Source organism: Salvelinus namaycush, chromosome 2, assembly GCF_016432855.1.
Source record: "Salvelinus namaycush isolate Seneca chromosome 2, SaNama_1.0, whole genome shotgun sequence".
NCBI classification, from domain to species: Eukaryota; Metazoa; Chordata; class Actinopteri; order Salmoniformes; family Salmonidae; genus Salvelinus; species Salvelinus namaycush.
Genome location: NC_052308.1, coordinates 34,478,749 through 34,502,835, shown reverse-complemented (window position 1 = coordinate 34,502,835; position 24,087 = coordinate 34,478,749). Strand labels below are relative to the sequence as shown.

The window sequence follows — 24,087 nt, the reverse complement described above, 5'->3', positions numbered from 1 at the left end:
GTTGTCAGAAGTCACTAGCCTACATTAGCTGCTATGAAGAAGACAAACAGGGGTAACGATATATAAAAGCTGCCAAAAGTTGACTTGAGTAAATAAAGCTGGTCTTTTTAGATGAAGCAGTGTAGGCACTATGAATTGACACACTGTTCTGCCTCAGTTCAAGCACAGCCATTATCATGCACCCGTGAATGCACACATTGTGTTCCCATCTGTAACCTTCGTGGCTATTATAACTGCAGTGGGCACCTCTCTGCATGGCATCCTTTTGTCAGTTTAGTGCCTAGTAGTGATATCAAATACTGTTCCCTCAGAATGTGATTGCACTATATGGGTCTAGTGCAAATGTGTGTGTGACCGTGCCCATGTATTACCTCCTATTCTCTGGTCCATGTCCTCGGAGGAGCTGCTGTGTAGTCCTGTGCTCACCTGGATGATAACACAGGGGTCAAAGGTCAGGGTTCAGTTTATTACACAACCTCAGACAAGGACTGTCCGATGTCCTCACCGCCACCCCAACAACCACAGTCTCCTCCTGCTTTCTCTACAACTGTCTCTCTATGCCTTTGTAGTTAGTCAGCCTCTGCTTTTATTTTTTTTGCCCATCTCTACACTCAGACAACCCCATCATTGGTCACATTTGACCACCCCCAGACTCATCACAACTTCCCCCTATCTCACAATGGTTTGGCCCATCGACATCAAAACCAGTTCCTGCATATCCTTTACATTACAATGAGCCATTGATGGTTGCTTACACAAACCCCTATTCACACTGGCACAAACACACACACCCATTGGGGCATCTGCCATTTCCCCCGACACCTTGCTCTAGACCTAATCAAATAACAAGCACTCCCATCAGTGATTAATGTCATTTGCCCAGAGAGACTCTGAAAGCAGTAAGGAAGACTTTACTGTTGAACACCAAAACAAAATCACCAAATATCTATGGTGTCCAGGTTTCAGAAGAAGCTCAATTGTCTCAAGTTGCTGAAACGTTTCTAACTTGAACAAGATGGTGAATTTACTGCAGTCGGCTAATCTTGGACGGCAGATGCAATGAAATTCTACAGCTAAATTCAACCAGTCTGTTTTAAAGAAAGCATTCAGCATAATATGTAGTTCATCATGGAAAAGAAACAAATATGACAAGACAAACAACTTCAGACGTATTCCAGCTAAAATACTTCTAGCACCACCCAACGGGTCTGTTAACCATGTAACCAACCACATCATGACTCCCCATATGGTAAAGGGAGACACACACCCCTACACCACACACACACTACTGCAGGGATCATCAACTAGATTCAGCCACGGGACAATTTGTTTCTTGAGCGGATGGTCAGGGGGGCCGGAACATAATTACAATTCATTTGTAGACTGCAAATTGACTGCAGGAAGCCCAAAACAGATATATGACTAAAACGTAATCATTTCAAACCTTGCTTATATTTGTATAGGATCACACATATAGTATCTCTCTAATATGTGTGAGAATACTTTGGAACAGATTTCCTAAATTAAAATCACTTGAAGCTGATTTGCTGGTGTTTTTACAGTCTTGCGTCCATCAACACATTTTTTTTTAAATAAACAGTTGCACAGAAGACTTGGGGGGACAAATAAAATCCCATGTGGGCCAAATTCAGACCACAGCCTGCCAGTTGGGACACCCTGCACTACTGTATGTACACATTAGCGTGCGGACACATGTACACAGTGTTAATCCCCTAATAAGCTCAAGAGGCAGAGCCATTGTCAGACAGGACCGTCTGTCCCCCCACCAACTCCACCATGACAGCCATTTTACTCACCAATACACACACACACAACTGAAAACACATAACAAGTAGGCTATACACATACTTAACACACTCCCCTCTCACCTTAACCTACAAAACACTGAAGATGCCCTATTACGATGCCATAAGAATGTACAGGCTAGGAGAGAGGGCAAGTCACAACAGGGGGGCTAGGGAGAAGGGACACTGTTCAAACACAGACAAAAGGCCCAGTGAGGGGATCAAGGTTAAAGGGATACTTCGGGATTTTGCCAATGATGTCCTTTCTCAACTTCCCCAGAATCAGATGAACTTGTGGATACATTATTATTATTATTTTTTTTAAATCAGCAGATACTCAGACTTCCAGTCATTGCATTTACACTAGTTAGCATCGGCTTGCAAAACTACCTCTAACTTCCTTCATACTGGACACAGAGACATACAAATGGTATCCACGAGTTCATCTGACTCTGGGGAAGTAGATAAAGGGCCTCATTGCTAAAATGCCGAAGTATCCCTTTACCCCCTTAGAGTCGAAGTTACACAACAAAAAAATCCCCATCAAAATCCGTCAGTTTAAGGTAGAGATGTTTTTTTGCATTGGATGCATCTCAATCCACCACATCCACCTATGTCGCACTTCTGCATCTGTGGTGAAAGGTGGCAGAGCTAGAGTGGTGTTTGTCAGACCATGAGACATCCCGAAAATCTGTCTTCTAACACAAACGTCTGTAGCGTCCAAACGGTTTAACCTACAAACTACTACTCTATGGACTAACTACTACTCTACTATATGGAAAGGGGAGGCTCTCACAATGGTGTTCTCCGTTTTGCTCTACGACCCCCACAAGTGTCATGGGACTCGTCTGAAGATAACCGGTATTGGATTAAAAAAACAAAAATGGAAGTAGAAGGTTGTTTTGTGCCTACCCCAAAAAAGTGGTTAAATGTGTAAAAAAATTACTAAATATTTGTGTTTTTTTATTATCTCCTAGATTTCGGACAGACACTTCAAAATCTTGTATCTTACGATGTATTTTTTGCCATTTATGGACGTGTTATTCAATGCGTGGGCTTTAGTAGTAAATGCCAAAATAATTTGTATTATTATTTTTTGATACCTAAAAAGGGTACTAAAATTCTAAATAAAATATCTAAAAGATTAAAAACAACTCCATCTGTCAGTTTAGCCCCCCCCCCCCCCCCCCCCCCCCCGCCCCCCCACCATAGACTCTACAGAATTAACAAACACAAGCGTGTGTGTGTTTATTACAGCCCACTGATGTGTAAACCAGATGGTCAGGCTTAAGCAGTAATCCTGGATACAGATGAGTGGAGGAGGGATCTGGCCAATTAAAACAGACTGGGCCTTCTGGAGTCAGCCATAGCCAAGTCAATAACTTTTTACATTGTACTTGTGGATTGAAGCTACAAGGTGTCCATAATGTTATGTATTGAAAGGTCATTTCCTAGTTCACTCAAAATATTGCTCATACAAAATGTTTTACAAGAGAGTGTGATGTTATGTTAGCACAGAGGACAGCGATACAGCCTGTAGTTCACTGAGGACAGGTTGAGACAGGACCAACTGATTCCACTGCAAATCAAACTGTGGGCCAACAGCTAAATGTTGGGCTAAATCGACCAAAACAACAGCCAAGCAGAGAGGCATGACTCATTTTAAAGAGAGGACAAGCATGTAATCTACACAATTGATCAAACAGGCTAAAGCTCCTACCTTTTTCAAGCAAGCGTGAATTGAATATGTAGTCTACACAATGTGCTGTAGTCTCAAACTGTTCTTTGCATGTGCAAATAGTCTGCGTCTAACCAGGTAACTATGGTAACTAGAATCATTCAACAACAAAAAAACACCAAGCTATGTTTTGAATATTGTGGTAGTAGAGAAGGCTAATGCCAGTGGCAAGCAGTACAGGGTGTAGTTGATTTGGGTGACAGCCAGGTAGTGAAACAGAGCCTTATCTGCCCCATCTAAACCTTTTATGCCCAGGACTCATTACAGCTCATAGTTACAACCAAGGACTATCGAAAAACAGGAGAGACAAAGAGAAAAGGTGGAATACAGAGAGTAAAAGAGAACTAGAAACAAGGAGTGTGTGAGAGGTGAGGAAGAGGTTTTAAAGAGAAAGACAGACAGAAAAAGAGGCGTAGAACTAAGGAGAGGGAAGGAGAGAGCGAGAGAACGTACTGCGAGTCTTTTGATTGGAGAGAGAAAGGAGTTTGTGTTCTGTAGGAGCAGGGTTTGTTGGCCTCTAGTGATTTGGGGGGGGGGGGGGGGGGGGGGGGGGGGGGGGGGGGGGGGGGTGCATACCACTTCCATGACATCACTGCTGTAAGATGGTATCAGCCCAGAGCAGGCACTGAGAGCTAAAGCTGGGGCAGGGCAGGGGGGACACAAGCGGAGGCAGGGGGGGGGGACACTAATGTGTGTGAGTGTGTGTGTGAGAGAGAGAGATGGAGCATGAGTGTGTGTGTACACCTGGAGATGCAGCTCCTCCACCCACGCACAGCCCCACCTCCGCTCTGGTCAGCTGAAATGCACTGGCGTAGCGATAAAGGCTTTTGTGAGCATGTGTAGAGGAAACACACCGAGTAGTGAGCACAGCTCTCAGACCAAGACGAATCGAGGTCGACCTCCTACTGTCTGTCACTCCCCTCTTAAAACCCTGGCAGTAAATTCAGCAGAAGTCCAGAAGCATGGCCATTGTGGCAGGCCTCGTCTGACTGAATGGCTGAGAGGACAAAGACTACAACACTACCACTGTTCTCAGACCAGTCTCCCTGAGGAGACACTGGGGGAATTTCCAACATGTAGAACTAAGTATTGCTAGTGGTCATCATGAACACACTTAACAAAGAGATGAGCACCAAGGCGTGGTGGCAAACTCACTCCAGTCTGAGTCGGACTCCACAGTCTTGCTTTTCCACCTGGACCATGCATCAACACCGGGCTGGCTAAGCTAAGGTAGCCTACACCAGAGACCACCAGGAATATACAAAGTATTATGGTCACAGAGTCACACATTTTTACTCAACTTTTACCAGACAAGAAAACTGAGGAAACTGAAAAATAGGAGAATCAGAAGTGCACAGAGGAGTGCAATCTTGTGTGATGCTGAGAGAAGAGGTGGGGTGGGGACCACAAGGGGTGAATACCTAACTGAAGGGGTGGGGTGGGGGCCACAAGGGGTGAATACCTAACTGAAGGAGAATGACAGGACACAGAGTGGGAGGGAAAATTCCTATGGTGGGTCTTTGAAGAGAAAGACAAGGAGGAATGCGGGTACATTCTTGACCCTGGGCTATTATGACATGAGTGTACACTAAAGAGGAGAAGGTTGTTTAGGAGCGGATAAGGGACAGATGGGCAGTGTGGAGAACTGAAACATAGAAACTTTTTGAGGGGACAGAAAGAGTGTGACTGAAGGGTTGAGTTAATTAGGCAGTAATGGGACAGAGGGCCGGGTCGTTAATATGGCCATTTAATGACTGACTTCTCTGCTAATATCGGAGGAGCCACAGGAGACCCTTCCTCAGTGTCTGGCGCAAAGTATTTCACTTCTCAACTGGGAGCGTCTTCGTCAAGTCAGTGCATGTATGCATGTTTTGAGTTTCTTGGCCTCTAGTATGAGTAGGTAAGCTAGTTTTAGCAAGTATCCTCTACACGTGTGTGTGTGTGTGTGTGTCTGAGTGAATGGGTGTTCTGTCTGTACTTAGTGATGCGCACTGAGACACACAGTAGTCCTCGGGGTGCCTTTATGAAGTCAGACGGGGCTTGTTGAAAGGCACGAATGCATCAGGTACCAAGGCATGTGACTGCTAGCATGACTACACTCCAAAGGAAGGCACCATGAAACTGGCTGGCTGTACAACAGACCAGGAGTTCAGATGCATCCCAGCTGGATATGGGGGGGGGGGGGCGCTAACCAATCACACACAGTCAGATGACTGACCTGACCCCACAACCATAATGAGCCGCTACATGTTGAGGAAGATGCCAAGAGATGGGGTGAGAGAGAATCCATAGAGCAGAGAGGGGAGATACTGTGTAGAGCAGTGGTTCCAAATGTTTTCACTCAGGGCTCCCCCTTCCATCATTGAGGAACACTGCCGATGTACTAGCCAATTTCGAAGTTGCACCTTGTGCATTCTACTATTACCCTCCGACCCAGGGGAAGCGCCCCACAGTTTGGGAACCACTTTTGTAGAGGGATACATACCCACAGTGTGTGTCTGCCTGAATGAGAACGTTTGAGTCAAATGTGTGTGTGTGTGAGTCTCTATCAGTCTTACCCTTCTCTTGGCGCTCTCTCCCTTCTCAAACATCATCTTCAGGCTGTTGAGAGGCACGCTGGGTTTCTCGACGGGGCTGCAGGGGCTGGGTGGCGCCACCTTTTCTTCCACCTGCATCAGCCCTTCCTCCTCCTCTCCCTCGCTTGGCCGCTGATCTTTTCTCTCCATCCTTCTCTCCGCTCCTTCCTTGGCTATAGCTGCTGAGGGATACTGGAAGCGGCTGGCGGCTGTGTCTTGACTACCCTGAGTGCCCGGGGATCCCGGGGATTTGGCTGGGGGGCGGGGCTCGGTCGGTGGCACTGGTTTGGGTACGGCTGGGGGGATAAGGCGGGCGCGGGGTGGGCCGGCTGGTAGCAGGGAGGGTTTGTCTTGGCGAGGTGCCGGCTGCTCCCAGCGCTTCTTCAGAACACTCAGGTTCCCTGAACGCAGAGTGGGAGGCAGGCTCCCCACCGACTGAGAGGAAGACAAGAGAAGATAAGAGAATGGTCAACTGGAAGAATGTCTTGAAGTTACTGACTGATGCAACGTCCTGAAATAGGTTACATCGACAGAAAAGTGAACCACCATGGAAACTGTACCGAGGTAATTGTGTGTAAGAGTAGTGTTGTATGAGAAACTGTAAGAATACCAAAATACAGTACCATTTCTAACAGTTCACAATAATACAAATAGTCTCAATTTTCAACCGTGTGGAATGAAACTATTATCAACAAAATAGTCATCACCAGTGGATTCCAACATTCTACTTCTACCAGTCAATCATGTCCAGTATTATGTCACCCAACTTCAAGCACCCAGACGGCAACCAAATTAAACAGGAAAAAATATAGGAAAAATCTCAAGTTCATAACTCTGTCAGAGTTTTCTTCCCGAGGCCACAGTGGGAAAAGACTGCGGACAGCGGTAGTTACTGACGTGGAAGGAAAGAGAGATTAGATGAGCAGCTGTTCAACCAGCCACGAGAGTAGCTGGCTGGTGGCTGAAGTCAGAGCAGGCAACTATCAGCTGCTGCACACTCCACAGCGTCATACAAAGTCTTGGCTCAAGATGGAGACAGAGCAGGACTGAACACGGAGATCTCATTCTCAACCATATTCCATTCTGTGGAAACCTACCTCACCTTTTCCTGAAAGTACAGGAAGTGCTCTCTGCTCCCAAATCGTAACTTACGGCGAGCAGCTAGCTGAACTACTATGGGACAACAATACTCCACTATGTGATGTCATTCACTGATCTTCATTAGAAGATACGGAAATGAACGCCCGCTTGTAAAACGGTCCGTTTAATATGGGGGAACTTCTGAAAGGTATACGAAACAATACGGCCCTTTGAAAGCAGAACAGAGACAACTAATAAACTTAGTTTACATGGGGTACTCAATGTTCCTTTCAAGGAACCGCACTGGGCTATGGTACACAGAGCTCAGCTCAGTACAAAGTATCTAGTCACACCCAGGAAGAAGAGTAACAATGTGTCATCTATATGGTCAAAACGACATCCATGAGACAAGCTCCAATCAGTAGGTAACCATCAACATTCACAACGCCGTAACGAAGAACAACCTTGTTTTCCCCTTTAACGTGATAATGAGGTGGTCAACCATATAGCAGTGGACGTCCATGCACACTTAACACAGCTATAATTTTAAAAAACTGACACCACTTCCTACTGTCAACACACTGACCACACTTCAACCAAGCAGCAACTCAGGCAAACCTAGCCTGCACATCAAGCCGTGCTTCACCAACAAAATATGTGACAGAAACAATATGGAAACACACATGGAAAAGGAGGAGAGCAGAATATGGGAGGAACAAACAAAGAGAAAGGAGGAAGAGAAACCCAAAGCTGAGAAAACTCAAAGACAGTAGAACAAAAAAAAAAAAAAAAAATTGTTCTCTGTGTGAAAGCAGCTGGAGTACAAGAAGTACGTACAAGAAGTACAAGGAAAAAGGAGCAACAGGCAATGAAAAGTTGGTTCCCTGTTTTTCTAAAAGAAGTGAAACCTGTGAGAGCGAGGCGAGGCGAGGCGTAGTGGGGAGTCTAGGTTGTAGACAGGGAGAGAGTCCTGTTGCTGGAATCAGTCTGCCGTCCTTCCCTCTGGTCTCTGTGCTGAGTAAGGGTGATCAAGCTCTCCCAGATGTTAGCAGTTAGAAAAACTCTGGAAGTAAGAACCAGCCCACCCCCCATCAAGACCAGGAGAAAGACAGAGAGAGAGAGATAGAGAGATGGAGGCAGAGGGAGAAAAAAATATCCCAGGAAACCAGAAAGCAGGAAATGATACATTTGGGAAATGTTTAACTCTTCGCTGACTGAGTCTGGGGTTCTTTACTTTTCACTTCTCAAAGTTTATCCCCAAATAAATATTGTAAATATGTGGTTATTTGTGTGTTTGAATCCAGCAGACACATGGCTGAAGTTTCAGGTATTCCGTTGTTGTGTGAGCCAATGTCAGAGCCATACCAATGTACTGAAGTCATGTCATCACCTAACATGTACCATGTGTCATGTTACGGAACCTCATGCTGTCAGTGTTGAGATCTGTGATCGCCAATCACATCATGACATTCAAATTGCAGACAGTGTTGTACAAAACCAAACTCCCTTTAAGTGATTTATTTCCCTTGAAAACTGGATTATTAAAAGTAGGGAGTCAAATCAACAATGTCACCGCTCCTCCCATTTCACCCTATGTCCTCAAGACACTGCGTAACCTACAACACATGATGTCCCGTTTAACCTATTGAGACATCTCAGCCATTCACCACGATTGAACGAGAACACACACACTTACTTCTAGCTTCTACCACCAAGCCATAAGACTGCTGAGCAATTCAGAAAATCGACACCGGACAATTTACATTGACCCCCCCCTTTTGTACACTCGCTGTTTGTTTTTTACCTATGCATAGTCACTTCACCCCCACCTACATGTACAGACTACCTCAACTAGCCTCAACCCCCGCACACTGACTCGGTACTGGTGCCCCCTGTATACAGCCTCGTTATTGTTATTCTTAGTGTTACTTTTATTTGTACTTTTTATTTTAGTCTACTTGGTAAATATTTTCTTCTTGAACTGCACTGTTGGTTAAGGGGTTGTAAAGTCTACACCTGTTGTATTCGGCGCATGTGACAAATACAATTTGATTTGATTCCTGGTTAGAACACTGAAGGTGACTCAATCTGCCTGACTCAGCAGCAGTAGAAGGGAGGACCTCATGTTGAAAGTTAAGGAGTGGCCATTTATTCCCCCATAAAACTGTCATTAACTTTTGCATGTCTTTTGCGGTTAGAGAACATAATAGATGTGATTAAGTAGGAATAATCATACCTGTAATTATATACAGAACCATTACTGATAATGGTCACAGTTGAAGGGGGAATTATACTGAACAAAAAATATAAATACAACATGCACCAATTTCAATTTTTTTACTGAGTTACAATTCATATAAGGAAATCAGTCAATTGAAATAAATACATTAGGCCCTAGTCTGTGGATTTCACATGAATGGGAATACAGATATGCATCTGTTGGTCACAGATACCTTCAAAAAATATTTATATTAAAAAAACAAATGGATCAGAAAACCAGTCAGTATCTGGTGTGACCACAATTTGCCTCCTTCGCATAGAGTTGATCAGGCTGTTGATTATGGCCCGTGGAATGTTGTCCCACTCCTCTTCAATGGTTGTGCAAAGTTGCTGGATATTGGCAGAAACTGGAACACGCTGCCTTACACGTCGATCCGGAGCATCCCAAACATGCTCAATGGGTGACATGTCTGGTGAGTATGCAGGCCATGGAAGAACTGGGAAATGTTCAGCTTCCAGGAACTGTGTACAGATCCTTCCGACATGGGGCAGTGCATTATCATGCTGAAACATGATGATGAAAATGATGATGAAACATGAGGTGATGGTGGTGAATGAATGGCACGACAATGGGCCTCAGGATCTCGTCACGTTATCTCTGTGCATTCAAATTGCCAATCTATAAATTGCAATTTTGTTTGTTGTCCGTAGCTTATTCCTGCCCATATCATAACCCCACCATGTGGCACTCTGTTCACAACGTTGACATCAGCAAACCGCTTGCCTACACAACGCCATACACGTGGTCTGCGGTTGTGAGGCCGGTTGGAAGCATTGCCAAATTCTCTAAAACGACATTGGAGGTGGATTATGATATATAAATTAACATTACATTCTCTGGCAACAGCTCTGGTGGACATTCCTGCAGTCAGCATGCCAATTGCACACTCCCTCAAAACTTGAGACATATGTGGCATTGTGTTGTGTGACAAAACTGCACATTTTAGAGTGGCCTTTTATTGTCCCCAACACAAGGTGCACCTGTGTAATGACCATGCTGTTTAATCAGTTTCTTGATATTCCACACCTGACAGGTGGATGGATTACCTTGACAAAGAAGAAATGCTCACTAACAGGGATGTAAACAAATTTGTGCACAAAATTGGAGAAAAATAAGCCTTTTGTGCATATGGAACATTTCTGGGATCTTTTATTTCAGCTTAGGAAACATGGGACCAACACTTTACATGTTCCGTTTATATTTTTGTTCAGTGTAGATTCCACACAATCAACATAATGTTAAGTAAGACTGCAGGAGCCTCCTTAGTGCTCATTTGTGGACCACCATGTAATCATTCATTAGGACACTGCTGCTGGTTAACCTGACCAGGAAAAACTCAGGGCCCAAAATAAACCTGAAAAAAAAAAAGTTAAAACTCCTGCCCCCGATTCTCATACCGGAACACAGAGGATTGCATCTCAGAAAGCTGAGACCTCTCTTCCTCCTATGACCCAAATTTACAGCCCACCCTTTAGGACTAGTGCTGCCTGTGGGTCCACGCACACAGACAGCATTGTGCTGACTAGACCTGTTTAACTCAGCACAAACAGGAAGACTGGAGGAACAGCATGCACCACACACAAATACAACCAGTGTGTGTGTGTGTGTGTGTCTTCTCCTCGCTCTGAATGACCTTAAGAACCTTGTGTGTAAACAATGTTTGTCTACAACTACTTGAGCCTCTCCAGAATTCCACAATGTCACGTCACGCAGGGCAACTCCTGTGCTACAATCTAGGTCCAGATTCACTGGCAGCTAGGTACCCAATGATCAAAATACATTCCCCATCGATGAGCCATTGGAAATGTTAGGTAGTTACCTTGTACTCCTGCATGACATCGGCCGATCACTTATTCCCTATTCCCTTTCCACTTCTCCAGCACTTCCCAACAAACAAAGACAATATCCAACAGAGAAGACAACTATCCCAACAGACAAAGACAACTATCCCAACAGAGGGAATTACTTTGGGATTAGTCGACTGAGTCAGGATTATGGGGCTGACCGCCTGCCCATCACAATAAGTGGCCAGGCAGAACTTGGCATGGAATTGTTCGGTGTGCTCCTCAGACGAGATTAGGATTATAATGGGTGTGTGGGAGGTGGAAGTTTTCGAAAGGCTGTCATTTTACCATGTGAATGACAAAATGCTTTATCCCATCTACTCACTGTCAAAAATAAGTAGCCTGAGCAGAGAAGAGAGCACAAAACCACTTAGGCATACAGACGGAGCGGCCTACTGGTCAGATTAGAAGGCGAGCACACCAGACACCGCTTCCGAGCATATTACTCGCCAATGTCCAATCTCTAGTAAAACAAGGTTGATGAAATTAGGGCACGATTTGCCTTCCAGAGAGACATCAGAGATTGTAACATTCTCTGTTTTACGGAAACATGGCTCACTCGGGATATGTTTTCAGAGTCGTTACAGCCACTCGGTTTCTTCACGCATCGCGCAGACAGAAACAAAGAACTCTCTGGTAAGGAGGGTGTGGTTGTATGCCTTATGATTAACGACTCCTGGTGTGACCATAACAACATACAGGAACTTAAGTCCTTTTGTTCACCTGACCTAGAATCAAATGCCGACCGCATTATCTACCAAGAGAATTCTCTTTGATTATAGTCTTAGCCGTGTATATTATTAGCAAGTGCATCAGTGATGTTGTACCCACTGTGACTCTTAAAACCTTCCCTAATCAGAAACCATGGATTGATGGCAGCATTCGCGCAAAACTGAAAGCGCTTTTAATCATGGCAAGGCAACTAGAAACATGACTGAATAAAAACAGTGTAGCTATTCCCTCCACAAGGCAATCAAACAAGCAAAGCGTCAGTATAGAGACAAAGTAGAGTCGCAATTCAACGGCTCAAACACGAGACGTATGTGGCAGGGTCTACAGATAATCACGGACTACAAAAAGAAAACCAGCCACGTAGCAGACATCGACATCTTGCTCCCAGACAAATTAAAACAACTTCTTTGCCCGCTTTGAGGACAATACAGCGCCACTGACACGGCCCGCTACAAAAGCCTGTGGGCTCTCCTTCACCGTGGCCAACGTGAGTAAAACATTTAAACATGTTAACCCTCGCAAGGCTGGGGTTAACAGACAGCATCACTAGACGCGTCCTCAGGGCATGCGCAGACCAGCTGGCTGGTGTGTTTACGGACATATTCAATCAATCCCTATCCCAGTCTGCTGTGCCCACATGCTTCAAAATGGCCACCATTGTTCCTGTTCCCAAGAACGCTAAGGTAACTGAACTAAATGACTATCACCCCGTAGCACTCACTTCTCTCATCATGAAGTGCTTTGAGAGACTAGTCAAGGATCATATCACCTCCACCCTACCTGATACCCTAGACTCACTCCAATTTGCTTACCGCCCAATCCTACCCCAATAGGTCCACAGACGACGCAATCGCCATCGCACTGCCCTATCCTATCTGGACAAGAGGAATACCTATGTAAGAATGCTGTTCATTGACTACAGCTCAGCATTTAACACCATAGTACCCTCCAAAGTCGTCAGTAAGCTCGAGACCACCCCGCCCTGTGCGACTGGGTCCTGGACTTTCTGACGGTCCGCCCCCAGGTGGTGAGGTTAGGAAACAACATCTCCACCCCGCTGATCCTCAACACTGGGGCCCCACAAGGGTGCGTTCTCAGCCCCCTCCTGTACTCCCTGTTCACCCATGACTGTGTGGCCATGCACGTCTCCAACTCAATCGTCAAGTTTGCAGACAACACTACAGTGGTAGGCTTGATTACCAACAATTACGAGACGGCCTACAGGGAGGAGGTGAGGGCCCTTGGAGTGTGGTGTCAGGATAATAACCTCACACTCAACGTCAACAAAACAAAGGAGATGATCATGGCTTCAGGAAACAGTAGAGGGAGCACCCCCCTATCCACATTGACGGGACAGTAGTGGAGAAGATGGAATGTTTAAAGTTCCTAGGCATACACATCACGGACAAACTGAAATGGTCCACCCACACAGACAGCGTGGTGAAGAAGGCGCAACAGCGCCTCTTCAACCTCAGGAGGCTGAAGAAATGTGGCTTGTCACCTAAAACACTCAAACTTTTACAGATGCACAATTGAGAGCATCCTGTCGGACTGGATCACCGCCTGGTACGGCAACTGCTCCGCCCACAACCGCATGGCTCTCTAGAGGGTAGTGCGGTCTGCACAACGCATCACCGGGGGCAAACTACCTGCCCTCCAGGATACCTACAGCACCCGATGTCACTGCCTGTTCACCCCGCTATCATCCAGAAGGCGAGGTCAGTACAGGTGCATCAAAGCTGGGACCAAGAGACTGAAAAACAGCTTCAATCTCAAGGCCATCAGACTGTTAAACAGCCATCACTAACAGAGTGGCTGCTGCCAACATACAGACTCAAATCTCTGGCCACTTTAATAAATGGATTTAATAAAGGTATCACTAGTCACTTTAAATAATGCCACTTTAATAATGTCTACATATCCTACATTACTCAACTCATATGTATACACTGTATTTCAAACCATCTACTGCATCTCACCTATGCCGCACAGCCATAGCTCATCCATATATTTATATGTACATATTCTTATTCATCCCTTTATATTTGTGTAAAAGGTAGTCATTGTGAATTTGTTAGATTACTTGTTAGATATTACTGCATTGTCGGAACTAGAAGCACAAGCATTTTGCTACACTCGCATTAACATCTGCTAACCATGTGTATGTGACCAATAAAATTTGATTTGATATAGTTCAATGGTGACAGAGTCAAAGAGTCAGGGACTTGACCAAGAGGGCAGCTTCACAAGCGTATCATTGAACTGGTGACTGTGTCTGAGGTGATGTCACATCCTGTAATTCCATGAGTGGGTCTCCTGTTGGGGAGCTGAATGGAGATACTCACTGCTTTCTTCTTCTCAGCATTGGCCTCCTCAGCAGCTCTCTGGTACCTATGGAACAGAGGAGCAACACTGACCTCTGCTGATCAAGAACAGAGGTGCACGCAGTAAAGTAGACCAAAGCATTACACTGGGAATGGAAGTTTGCACTGATATTAAATCAATAGTATCTGAACATGTTTTGAAGGTCTAAAGAGATCAGGGAAGTGTAAGCAATATAAAAAGGGTTTTGGGCTATTTCTGACACAGATCCGGTTTCCTCTGGATCTGCAGACAATATGCTGCTTTTCAACAATACACCAGTGTTACACTGGTTTTATCACCCTTATGTTATACTAGGGAAATTGTGATTCCACAGCTAGGGCTGACAGAGAGGACTTGTGAAGAGCAGAATCAACAACCTCTGCATAGTCAAAACAGTTGCTTTGTGAGGTGTTAAAGTTCACAGTTAGCCATAGCTATGTAAATGCCCGCTGAAATGTACGAGTGGCACGGTAGGTCAGGATTGTTGTAAGGTAACAGCTACTTTACATAGCAACAGAAGAAAATGACCTGTACAGGCAAGGTGTATGAGGAAATAGGTCACGGTTGATAGTCAAGTGTAAGTGGTTGATACTGCCTACGATTACAGTTACGACTATGTGATGAAGAGGTGACTTTTCAACCAGAATTTTCTGACCCACAGAGCTTCTTAAAGAGTGGTAACTATTAATAGTCAGAATGATCTCTTTCCAGTTCTGCTGCAAACTCTGTTGACAGACACAAGGGTAACCCAATGACCTGCAGAACAGGATTAATATACAGCTAACATCTGTTACCTCCCTCTCTCCCTCAATTATGTACATTTGGGATGGGAGCACTTGTATAAAGCCTTTAAGCCTGAAGTGTTTGGGTTGACTTTCATTTTGGCTCCCCACTGACACAGACTTGACTGACTGTATGTACATACTGGAGCACCAAAAGGACAAGTGTGATTGGTACAGTATGTACGTAGAGCTGGGCGATATGGAGGACTACCTACAGATAGATGCGTGTTTGGTAGGATGAATTTGGAAGAGAAGTGTCTACGGTAGTACACTCATACAGACAGAAGTGTCTAGTAGAGAGCTGTGCGTGTCACTCACTTGGAGAAGCGCTCTGCGATGGCGTTGGTCTTGCCTCGCGTGCTGACCAATGAGAGCTCCCTGGCGGTGACCCGTAAAGACTGCGACGCCCACGACTTTCTGCTGAACGAACTTCCGCCTTCCATCTCGGCCTCCTAACACACACACACACTAATTAATGACAGAATCAAAATGTCTACTTACATTTTTTTTTAAACTACATTACCTGTTTTACTTGAAATACAAGTCCCAAAATTCTCTAACACCCATCTTATAGAAATGACCTAATACAGTGTATAACACACAGCCTGGAGAGCCTGGATTCAACAACCAACACTGGCACTGTTGGATGACATCATCCAGCTGTTTGTTCATGGTGTGCACAGTGCACTACCTCACTGCTCATTCATCATGAATCAATCAAACCACGACATAGACAATACAGGGTGACACCTTAATTGAAGGGCAATGAATAACATGTTAATAACAATGATAACTTGTGTAAGTTGAAACAAACACGTTTGTATTTTTGTTTGGGGTGTAACGGCCCAGGAGTTTTCCCATGAAAACATTGCCCTACCAGGTAGCCTACAGGTAGCCCATTGATTATTACCAATATAGGCATTTTTTATGCTTTTATTGCTTTATATATACACTAAAGTTATGCCAGTAAAGTGTTCTCTTTAATGGGTTCATAGTCTATTTCACCCAGATCCCCCAGAATAATAGCAGAGTGTTGACAGACAGGAGGGATCAATGCAGCACTGTCTCTGTACAAAGAGGTACTGTCTATCCCTCAGCTTCCCCAATGGTGAGGTCATTGATCTGTGTGTCAATCACCTGCTCTGCTCTCTGTCTAGGAGTCAGTCCGCCCCCGAGATATCATCTACAGCACATACCCTCCCCTGCTGCTATGAGCTCACACACTCAAACATTGCATGGTTACAGGAGCAAGTAGACAAATTCTGCCATCATGATCAAGCGGGAAAGTTCAGACACTTGACTGTGGGACGGGTACACAACTGAGATCAGCAGCAATGTTGTCATTGTGCGAATTCGAGCATATCATCATCTGTTCCGAGACAGCCAGGAGGCCCGTTCCGTGACAGCCAGGAGGCCCGTTCCGTGACAGCCAGGAGGCCCGTTCCGTGACAGCCAGGAGGCCCGTTCCGTGACAGCCAGGAGGCCCGTTCCGTGACAGCCAGGAGGCCCGTTCCGTTCGGAGGAGAAAACCAGCACTCCGACTGCCACTTATCTCAGCCTTCATAATCAACAATTATAGAGGGCCAGAGTATAACATACACCCACATGCCTAAATGCACACAGGAAGTTAGTTACTATAGTTACTGTGCTTTCCGATAGACACGTACACTAACAAAAAAACAGTCTCATAACACAGCTGATAAGCCAGTAAAATAGTCATTTGTCTGGAAGGGAGGAAATTATGAGAATCGACAAAAGCATTTATGAGTTTATACATGGACACACCTTTGGTACACTGCATGGTGTGTATTTGTAGTCATTTTCAGATAAATTCATATCAATAGGCTGTCTTGGGCCTGCCGGAAGGGTGTATGGACCATGCCCTTTCATCTAGCCATTTTCATTAGGGTGTGCTTCGCAGGTATTACATCATTACCCGACAAAGAGACTCAATTTAATTAAGCATTGTCAGAGCAGCTGGTTTTGTGTTGACTCAGACATGACCAAGCACACGCATAAACATAGTAGAGGCAATTCCATGATAATGGAATTACAGACTCAGATTTTTCACTTTATAATGTATACCAAACAAAAAACATCAATTTCAAAGCTTAACAAACCATAGAACTCTTTGCACAGGTACTAGTTTTAACCATTTCCACTGACAATTTTACAAAAATACATTTACAGGACGAACTGTGCAGATAAAGTTCGGTAACAGAATAAAATTGAGTGAGATTTTATCATAATTCTATGACCAAATTTAGCATCTGCACAGTTTTTCAAGTACATTTTTATAAAAGAAAGTTTGCTGTGTAAATTATTCAAAGTAGCCACTGTGCATAGAGTTCAACTTTGAATTCAATGATCTTGTTTGGCATACATTTTAAAGTGAAAATTCTGTCTCAGTGTAATTCCATTACCATGGATTTGCTCATAGGCTACACAAGCAAACCAGCACTACGAGTGTGACCATGACGACAACCATAACAAATGACCAATTCCAAAAGAATCTCCAACACTTCCTGTCTACAAACCATGGGATCCAGGAAAATAATAATCTAATCCACAGAGAGATATCACATGGACTTCTCATAAAGACAGTATTTAGCATGGCCACAGGGGTGGTTTAAAACTCGGCCTTGCATCTCTGTCATATTTCATGAGAAAAACTTTAGAAAATAGGGCAAAGCTTAAACCTTAGCTTAAGAAGTGCATATTGGTTGAAAGCCTGTGCAACCCTGAGGTATGTGTTCAGTGGAAAAGGGATAAAGTGTAATGCGTGTCTGTGTGTCAGAGGCAACGCATCATATTCATGTGCATCAGCACAGCAGGCCAGATCAGGAAGCCAAAAGGCAGATTTCCAGTGGAATTCCTCAAATCATCCTCAGCCTTTCCTCCAAGCTGCCTCTCCAAGCTAAGCACAGGGGAAACTACCTCACAGTAGAAACCAAGATGCAGGGATCGAAGAACAAACTGGATGAGCAGGAAATAAAATCAGTTACTCTAGGAGAAGAATAGAAGTTGAATATAAAACACTTTATTTGGGGTGCTTGTCTATTCAACTTCCATTGTATTCTTATCTCCTGCAGTTGTGCCTTTGAGCAAGTTGCTTAACCCCTATAACTTCTCCAGGGACGCTGTACTGTGGCTGCCCTCTACCCCATCTAGTGCATGTTTTATATGTCCTTCTGAGGGGTTGGGATAGAACAGACAACAAATTGCCGATGGATATTTGTGCATATTGGACAATAAAAAGGAATCATCTTCCTCTAAGCTTACAGAAGTAATGGAAGTAGCAGCATAGCTGCAGCAGTAGTAAGTGGCCATGTGGTTGTGATATGTAGAGGAACAGGTAGCCTAACCAAACAGAGCCAAGGCTTCCTTTTCATTTGGCATTCGACTTCTTGGAAGCAAACTGCAACAGAACAAGTTTAGTTGATCTGGCCCAGTCTAGTCTATCCTCTCACCATATCTGAATAGCACTTGTATGTAGTGATGGGGGATATTATTTCAGATGATATATCATATTGACAATATCGTAATATTATTTTTGGTGCTAGTTTGCTATGCCTGCACCAAAACTCCGGTATTTTTACTTCATAGCACTTTTTATTTTATTTTTAAATAGGGAGCTAATTTGTTTTCAGCATTTTTATTTTTATGATTGATCAAAACTTGTTTTCTCATGGCTCTCTCTTGTCCCTCTGCAGCAGACATTTGGTGAGCAATATGTTTGGAACATCGAATCGCAATAAAATTACAGTCTCAAATCGCAATACATAAGTATCGTGATAAGATCATAGCGCGAGTTCCCTGGCAATTCCCAGACCTACCTGTATGGTGAGCAAGTATATTGATAGGAAATCAAATCTTTATTTCAACATACTTGATTGTGACTGTAAACTTGACATTATCATGTCAAGTTTAGGGACCGGATGTTCGGAATATCTTTTGAACATAAGTGAAATTGACAGATTCTGCAGACGCGCCTTTCCTGAGGCAATCATTATCGTGTTTCAGTCAACTCTGTGTCAACTTCACTAAAGCGGAACAGCCTTTGAACCTTCACTTTCATCTCATTGCAATGCCGTATCCACAACAAACCCAGATATGGAACACAACACAGGATCAGTCTGTATTGCGCAATATAGCCATTTTATCTTCATCAGTGCCTTGAATGACATGGGGGTACATCAGTCCTGAACAGCTCAAATGTAGGAAGGGGTTTATAATTTGCTACCCCCCCCCCCCCCCACAAAAAAAGACATGCAGATTTTTTTCTCAAATTTAAATATCTTTGCAGCTAAGTAAATGCCAGGGACTTCTTTAAGACATATTGAAATAACACAATGTCAGGATCACATTGACTGCACCAGACAGACAGATCTGGGGCAGGAGGGTATACAGTGACTACAGAAAGTCTACACCCCTTTCAACTTTCACATTTTGCCACCTAAAATATACATCTAAAAAGGGATTCATGTAGATATTTTTCCTACGGATCTACACAACCTACTCCACATTTTCAAAGTGAAAGAAAGTCATAGAACATTTTCCAAATTAAGAATTTAAAAAATATTTATATAATCATAATTGGATAAGTCTTCACCCTCTGAGTTAATACAGGTTGAAGTGGTTTTGGCAGCTATTACAGCTGTGAATCATTTTCATTCTACCAGCTTTACACAACTCCTAGGGCAACATATATCCATTGTTTTTGTTAAAATTGCACAGGCTCAGTAAATTTGGTTGGATATCATTGATGGACAGCGATATTTCAACCTTTTATCAGATTTCCTTAAACAGATTTGTCAGGACTGAGACTAGACCACTCAGGAACACTCAACAGCTCTTGGAAAAAAATACAACTATCACAGGTTTAGGTTTTCAGAAGACTGGGGTGGATTTTCCTCTAACCTTTTACCTGGGCTTTGCTCCTTTCATATTTATTTTGATCAGTCACTGGTGGTGACAAGCATACCCATAACATGATGCTGCCACCACAATACTTGAAAATACAAAAGGGATCAACAACATCGTTTTCACTCCCATATTACTGGCCTGTAGGACAAAGTGAAAAGAAAGAAGCCCATGTTAAAAATTCCACTCCAAATCATATATTCTGTTTTCAACAAGGCTGTTAAGTAATACTGCAAAGACAACACAACAAATAAACACACTTTTTGGACTAAATTAAAAACTACAGGGTTGGGTAAAGTAAAACCCTCTCCATTTTCAACAATTGTGGTGGCAGCATCATGTTATGGGTTTACTTGTCAAAAATCTAATTGAATCCCTTTTTAGATTATTTAAGGGGGTGTAGAATTTCTATTGGCACTGTAGCCTAATTTAAACTGTGCTCTTTATGTCATACCATTACCAACCATATGAGACTGGTAACACTTGTGACAAACTCGATTTGCTTGTTACTCTACAATTTGATTTGCAGGTAATGACACTATGTCATTAAACTGAACCATAGCAAAACAAGTACCATGTGGTTTAAAAGCTACTTGAAGTCCGTCTCCAAAACAGACTTTGAAAAAAGAAAACAAATTAATAGTCAATTCTGCCCGGCTCTGAACAAAGAATCATTAAACACTAAATCATTCAAGCTAAACTAGCCGATTGAGTCAGAACCTGAAACACAGGACTCTCCCTCATAGCCGACTTGGCACCCCTCAGCTCATGGGACTGATCAGATGTCACAAAGCCGCCATCCTTGGTTTAACCCGTGTTCAGACAATAGGTCGGGAAAAGTCACATCCATGACATGGATACTGTTGGACTAGCCTTACTACAGTAACACTGGGAGTTATGGTCAATACTCTCAGTGAGAACAGAGATAATGATTTTTGAAACGCTATACACACACACAGTTACAAAAACAATGGCACAAGGGGAGCGGTAACTTAACTTCTCCCCAAAGATTTCAAGTTAACCGTGACACACCTTAAACGTACCTTTTTGAATGGATTATTTTTCTGTTTTCTTCTCGATATAAAGTTATTGTCTTACCTATATTATTTTATAGCACTCCAGTTTCGGTCCAGCCTTTACTTTAAGCACTTCCGGTGTGTCACACTCCCCTGGTGAAACCTTGCGACACCCGACACAGTGTGTATAAGCATGTCTCTAGTGTGTAAGAGTGTAAGGGGTGGAGTGAGGAGAAAGGTGTCATGAGAGTGGAGGAAGCAGGTCACATGATTTCCTGTACCAATGACCTTAGAGATTGGATTCCACCTGCCAGGTACATAGGGTGTGTATGTGTGTGTATGTGTGTCTTCAGCAGAATTTCTAGGAAATAGTCTATACAACTGCTCTACAGTTAAGTGTTTTAACAACCTGGTGAAAAACTCAAAACTGATCTAAATTGTGTGATTCTATGGCACAACTTGATCCCCTTCATGAGGGTGGTAAAGAAGGGGAGGTTGGTGGTTGCGGCAAAGGACAGCTGGAGGAGAGAGGTGAAGAGAAAGGAGGAGGAGGGACAGAGGGGAGAGGAGACGAACAGAGCGTGAAGCTCAGGTTTCTCTGCCCTGTTTGAAAGGTTGAAGCGCGTGGCTGGGCCTGCATGGTGCTGCGGCAGGGAGAGAAAACCCTGGCTCTCAATACACTCAACACATTGCTACTTCACAGACCCTGTCTAACCAGTACCGGTCCTTGCCTCACACCTGGAGGTGTGCACTCGCACGCAGTCGCGCACACACACACAGTTGCGCACACACAGCTTTGTCTGCACCAAGACTTCAAAAACCATACAATTTTACAAATGTTTCACTAGAGCAGTTTACCTATATCAATTTCTGTAGCAAATCATTGGCTTGGCACAGAAATCGACAACTGAATCAAAATGTTGTCCATTTCTGTCTGTGTCTCATTAATAAATCAACTTCAAGAGCATGTCAGAGTTGAGAAAATATATAGTTTCTGTCATGTTTTTTTTTCTGCCCAGCATCTGAACCAGTGGGATGTGTGTAGCATATTTTCTATTTTATACTATTTTATACACAGGAAAGTCCCCTAATTGACATTGTGAAAATGGCTGACGAACCAAATGATCTGACATGGGTAGCATCATCAACGCATTCCACTGAGTCATCTTCACTGGGACATCACCACCTGCCTTCTCTGTGGGCTATCCTTTTCTATTCGCAGAGAGAGGAGGATGAAAAGGCGACATGGTTTGGCAGCGTTTTCTAAGTCTCAGCTGTGCAACTTCCAAGACAGAGAACTGCATAAATAGAACCGTTAAATAAGCATAGAGCTGCATTCAAATGGCCTGTTCAAATGGCCACACGGTGCGGTTAAGGTACAAAGCTGGACAGTCGCCATTGTGTGACAACTGCTGGCACTGAGGTGAATACCAAAGTAGACTACTCATTTCTCCAGGGACAGCCACTGAATACCCAGCTCGTAATACTCAGCAGGAGTTTGAATAGAATATATCCTGGCTATCAGGCCAACAACGAGTAACCTACTTTAAGTAGCCCAAGTCACCAAAATGGCTGTGGTGATATCAGCTGAGTTTTAAAGTAATAGTTCACTCCAAAATCACCATTTGTTCAGATGTTTTCAAAAGTGGTCTAATGTCAAGATGCGTCCATGTCTCGCATGCCATCTGTTGTGCAGATCTAACTATATTCCTCAACCCCATAGGAAAGAAAGGCCTAAGCACCATTTAAAATGATTAAATTAGATGGTGTCTATCTTTCCACTTCATTTGGGTTTGTGATAGCTGGATCTACACAACAGATGGGGTTGTGGGGAGTACACTTATTTTGAAAATGCTCCACTTTTGAGTTTTGAAAATATCTACAAACTTTGGAATCATTTTGTAACATATGGTCATGTAGGCCTCCTTATAAAAAGTGTCATAGGCAGGAAGACATCTTCCTTGGTAGATGGATTATTATAACAATAAACAAGTAGCATATAAGCCTTCTGTATTATATAAATTTATGCATTGTGTCTCCCTCCAATCCTCCATACCCTGAAATAGGTTGGCCAACTGCCATAACTTCCCATGCAACCTCCACCACCAGTAATAATGGTGCAAAATTGGAAGTACCTGTCAAATTGGCAACATTAATCAGCAAACATTTGACTTAGCCTTGGCTAGAGCAAATTCACCATGTGCATACTCACACCACAGCCTAAACTAGCATACTAAAACGCACACATTAAGGCTAGAAATTAACATAGCATTATAATAACTGTATATATCAACACAAGTTTATAACAAAACTCCAGTAACTTTGCTTTGGCCTTACTTTTATGATGTTGCCTACCGCAGTTCCACCGACAGTCCCACAGGTGCACAATAGAAAGAGATACGTTGGTTTGAGTCGATTAGTCTGCTAGTATCTGATATTTTAATTACATTGTTAAACGAACATACTTGACTTGTTTTAATCTCTTGCTGCTAACTCACAGCAATGAGTTTTTCGTCTTCGTGCGCTCCTCAAAGTATGTGCATCTCACGGGGCGGGACAAATCTGTCACCAAATCAAGAGTTCTTATCCATCTCTTAAAGTTGCAGTTCGCAGGGAATAACCATAAAATACTTTTATTCTTCTTCCAAAAAAATGTCTCCACTCAACATCACAGACATACACTGAGTGTATAAAACATTAAGGACACCTTCGTGACCCCCCCTCCCCCCTCCCCCCTTTGCCCCTTAGAACAGCCTCAATTCGTCGGGGCATGTACTCCGCTGGCACGTGAAGTTGGCTGGATGTCCTTTGGGTGGTGGACCATTCTTGATACACAAGGGAAACTGTTGAGCATGAATAACACAGCAGCGTTGCAATTATTGATACAAACCTGGTGTGCCTGACACCTACTAGCATATCCTGTTCAAAGGCACTTCAATATTTTGT

At 43.6% G+C, this 24,087-nt stretch overlaps 1 protein-coding gene across 4 annotated transcripts in view; it reads right to left on the bottom strand.

Moving 5' to 3' along the window:
- LOC120061955 (LIM domain and actin-binding protein 1-like) overlaps positions 1-23,669 on the bottom strand; it is a 28,230-nt gene extending 4,561 nt beyond the window's left edge. For 2 of the 4 annotated variants that reach the window (XM_039011743.1, XM_039011763.1), the window contains exons 1-5: positions 23,479-23,669; positions 15,521-15,654; positions 14,402-14,447; positions 6,102-6,554; positions 372-426 (exon numbers count right to left, since the gene is read on the bottom strand). In XM_039011743.1, coding sequence (XP_038867671.1) covers positions 372-426; positions 6,102-6,554; positions 14,402-14,447; positions 15,521-15,645 — 679 coding nt within the window. In that variant the 5' untranslated portion in view covers positions 15,646-15,654; positions 23,479-23,669. Of the gene's footprint in view, positions 1-371; positions 427-6,101; positions 6,555-14,401; positions 14,448-15,520; positions 15,655-15,725; positions 15,781-21,223; positions 21,328-23,478 lie in introns of those variants that run through there. The other 2 variants (XM_039011749.1, XM_039011755.1) reach the window with 2 other exon arrangements.
- Positions 23,670-24,087: the final 418 nt, after the last annotated feature.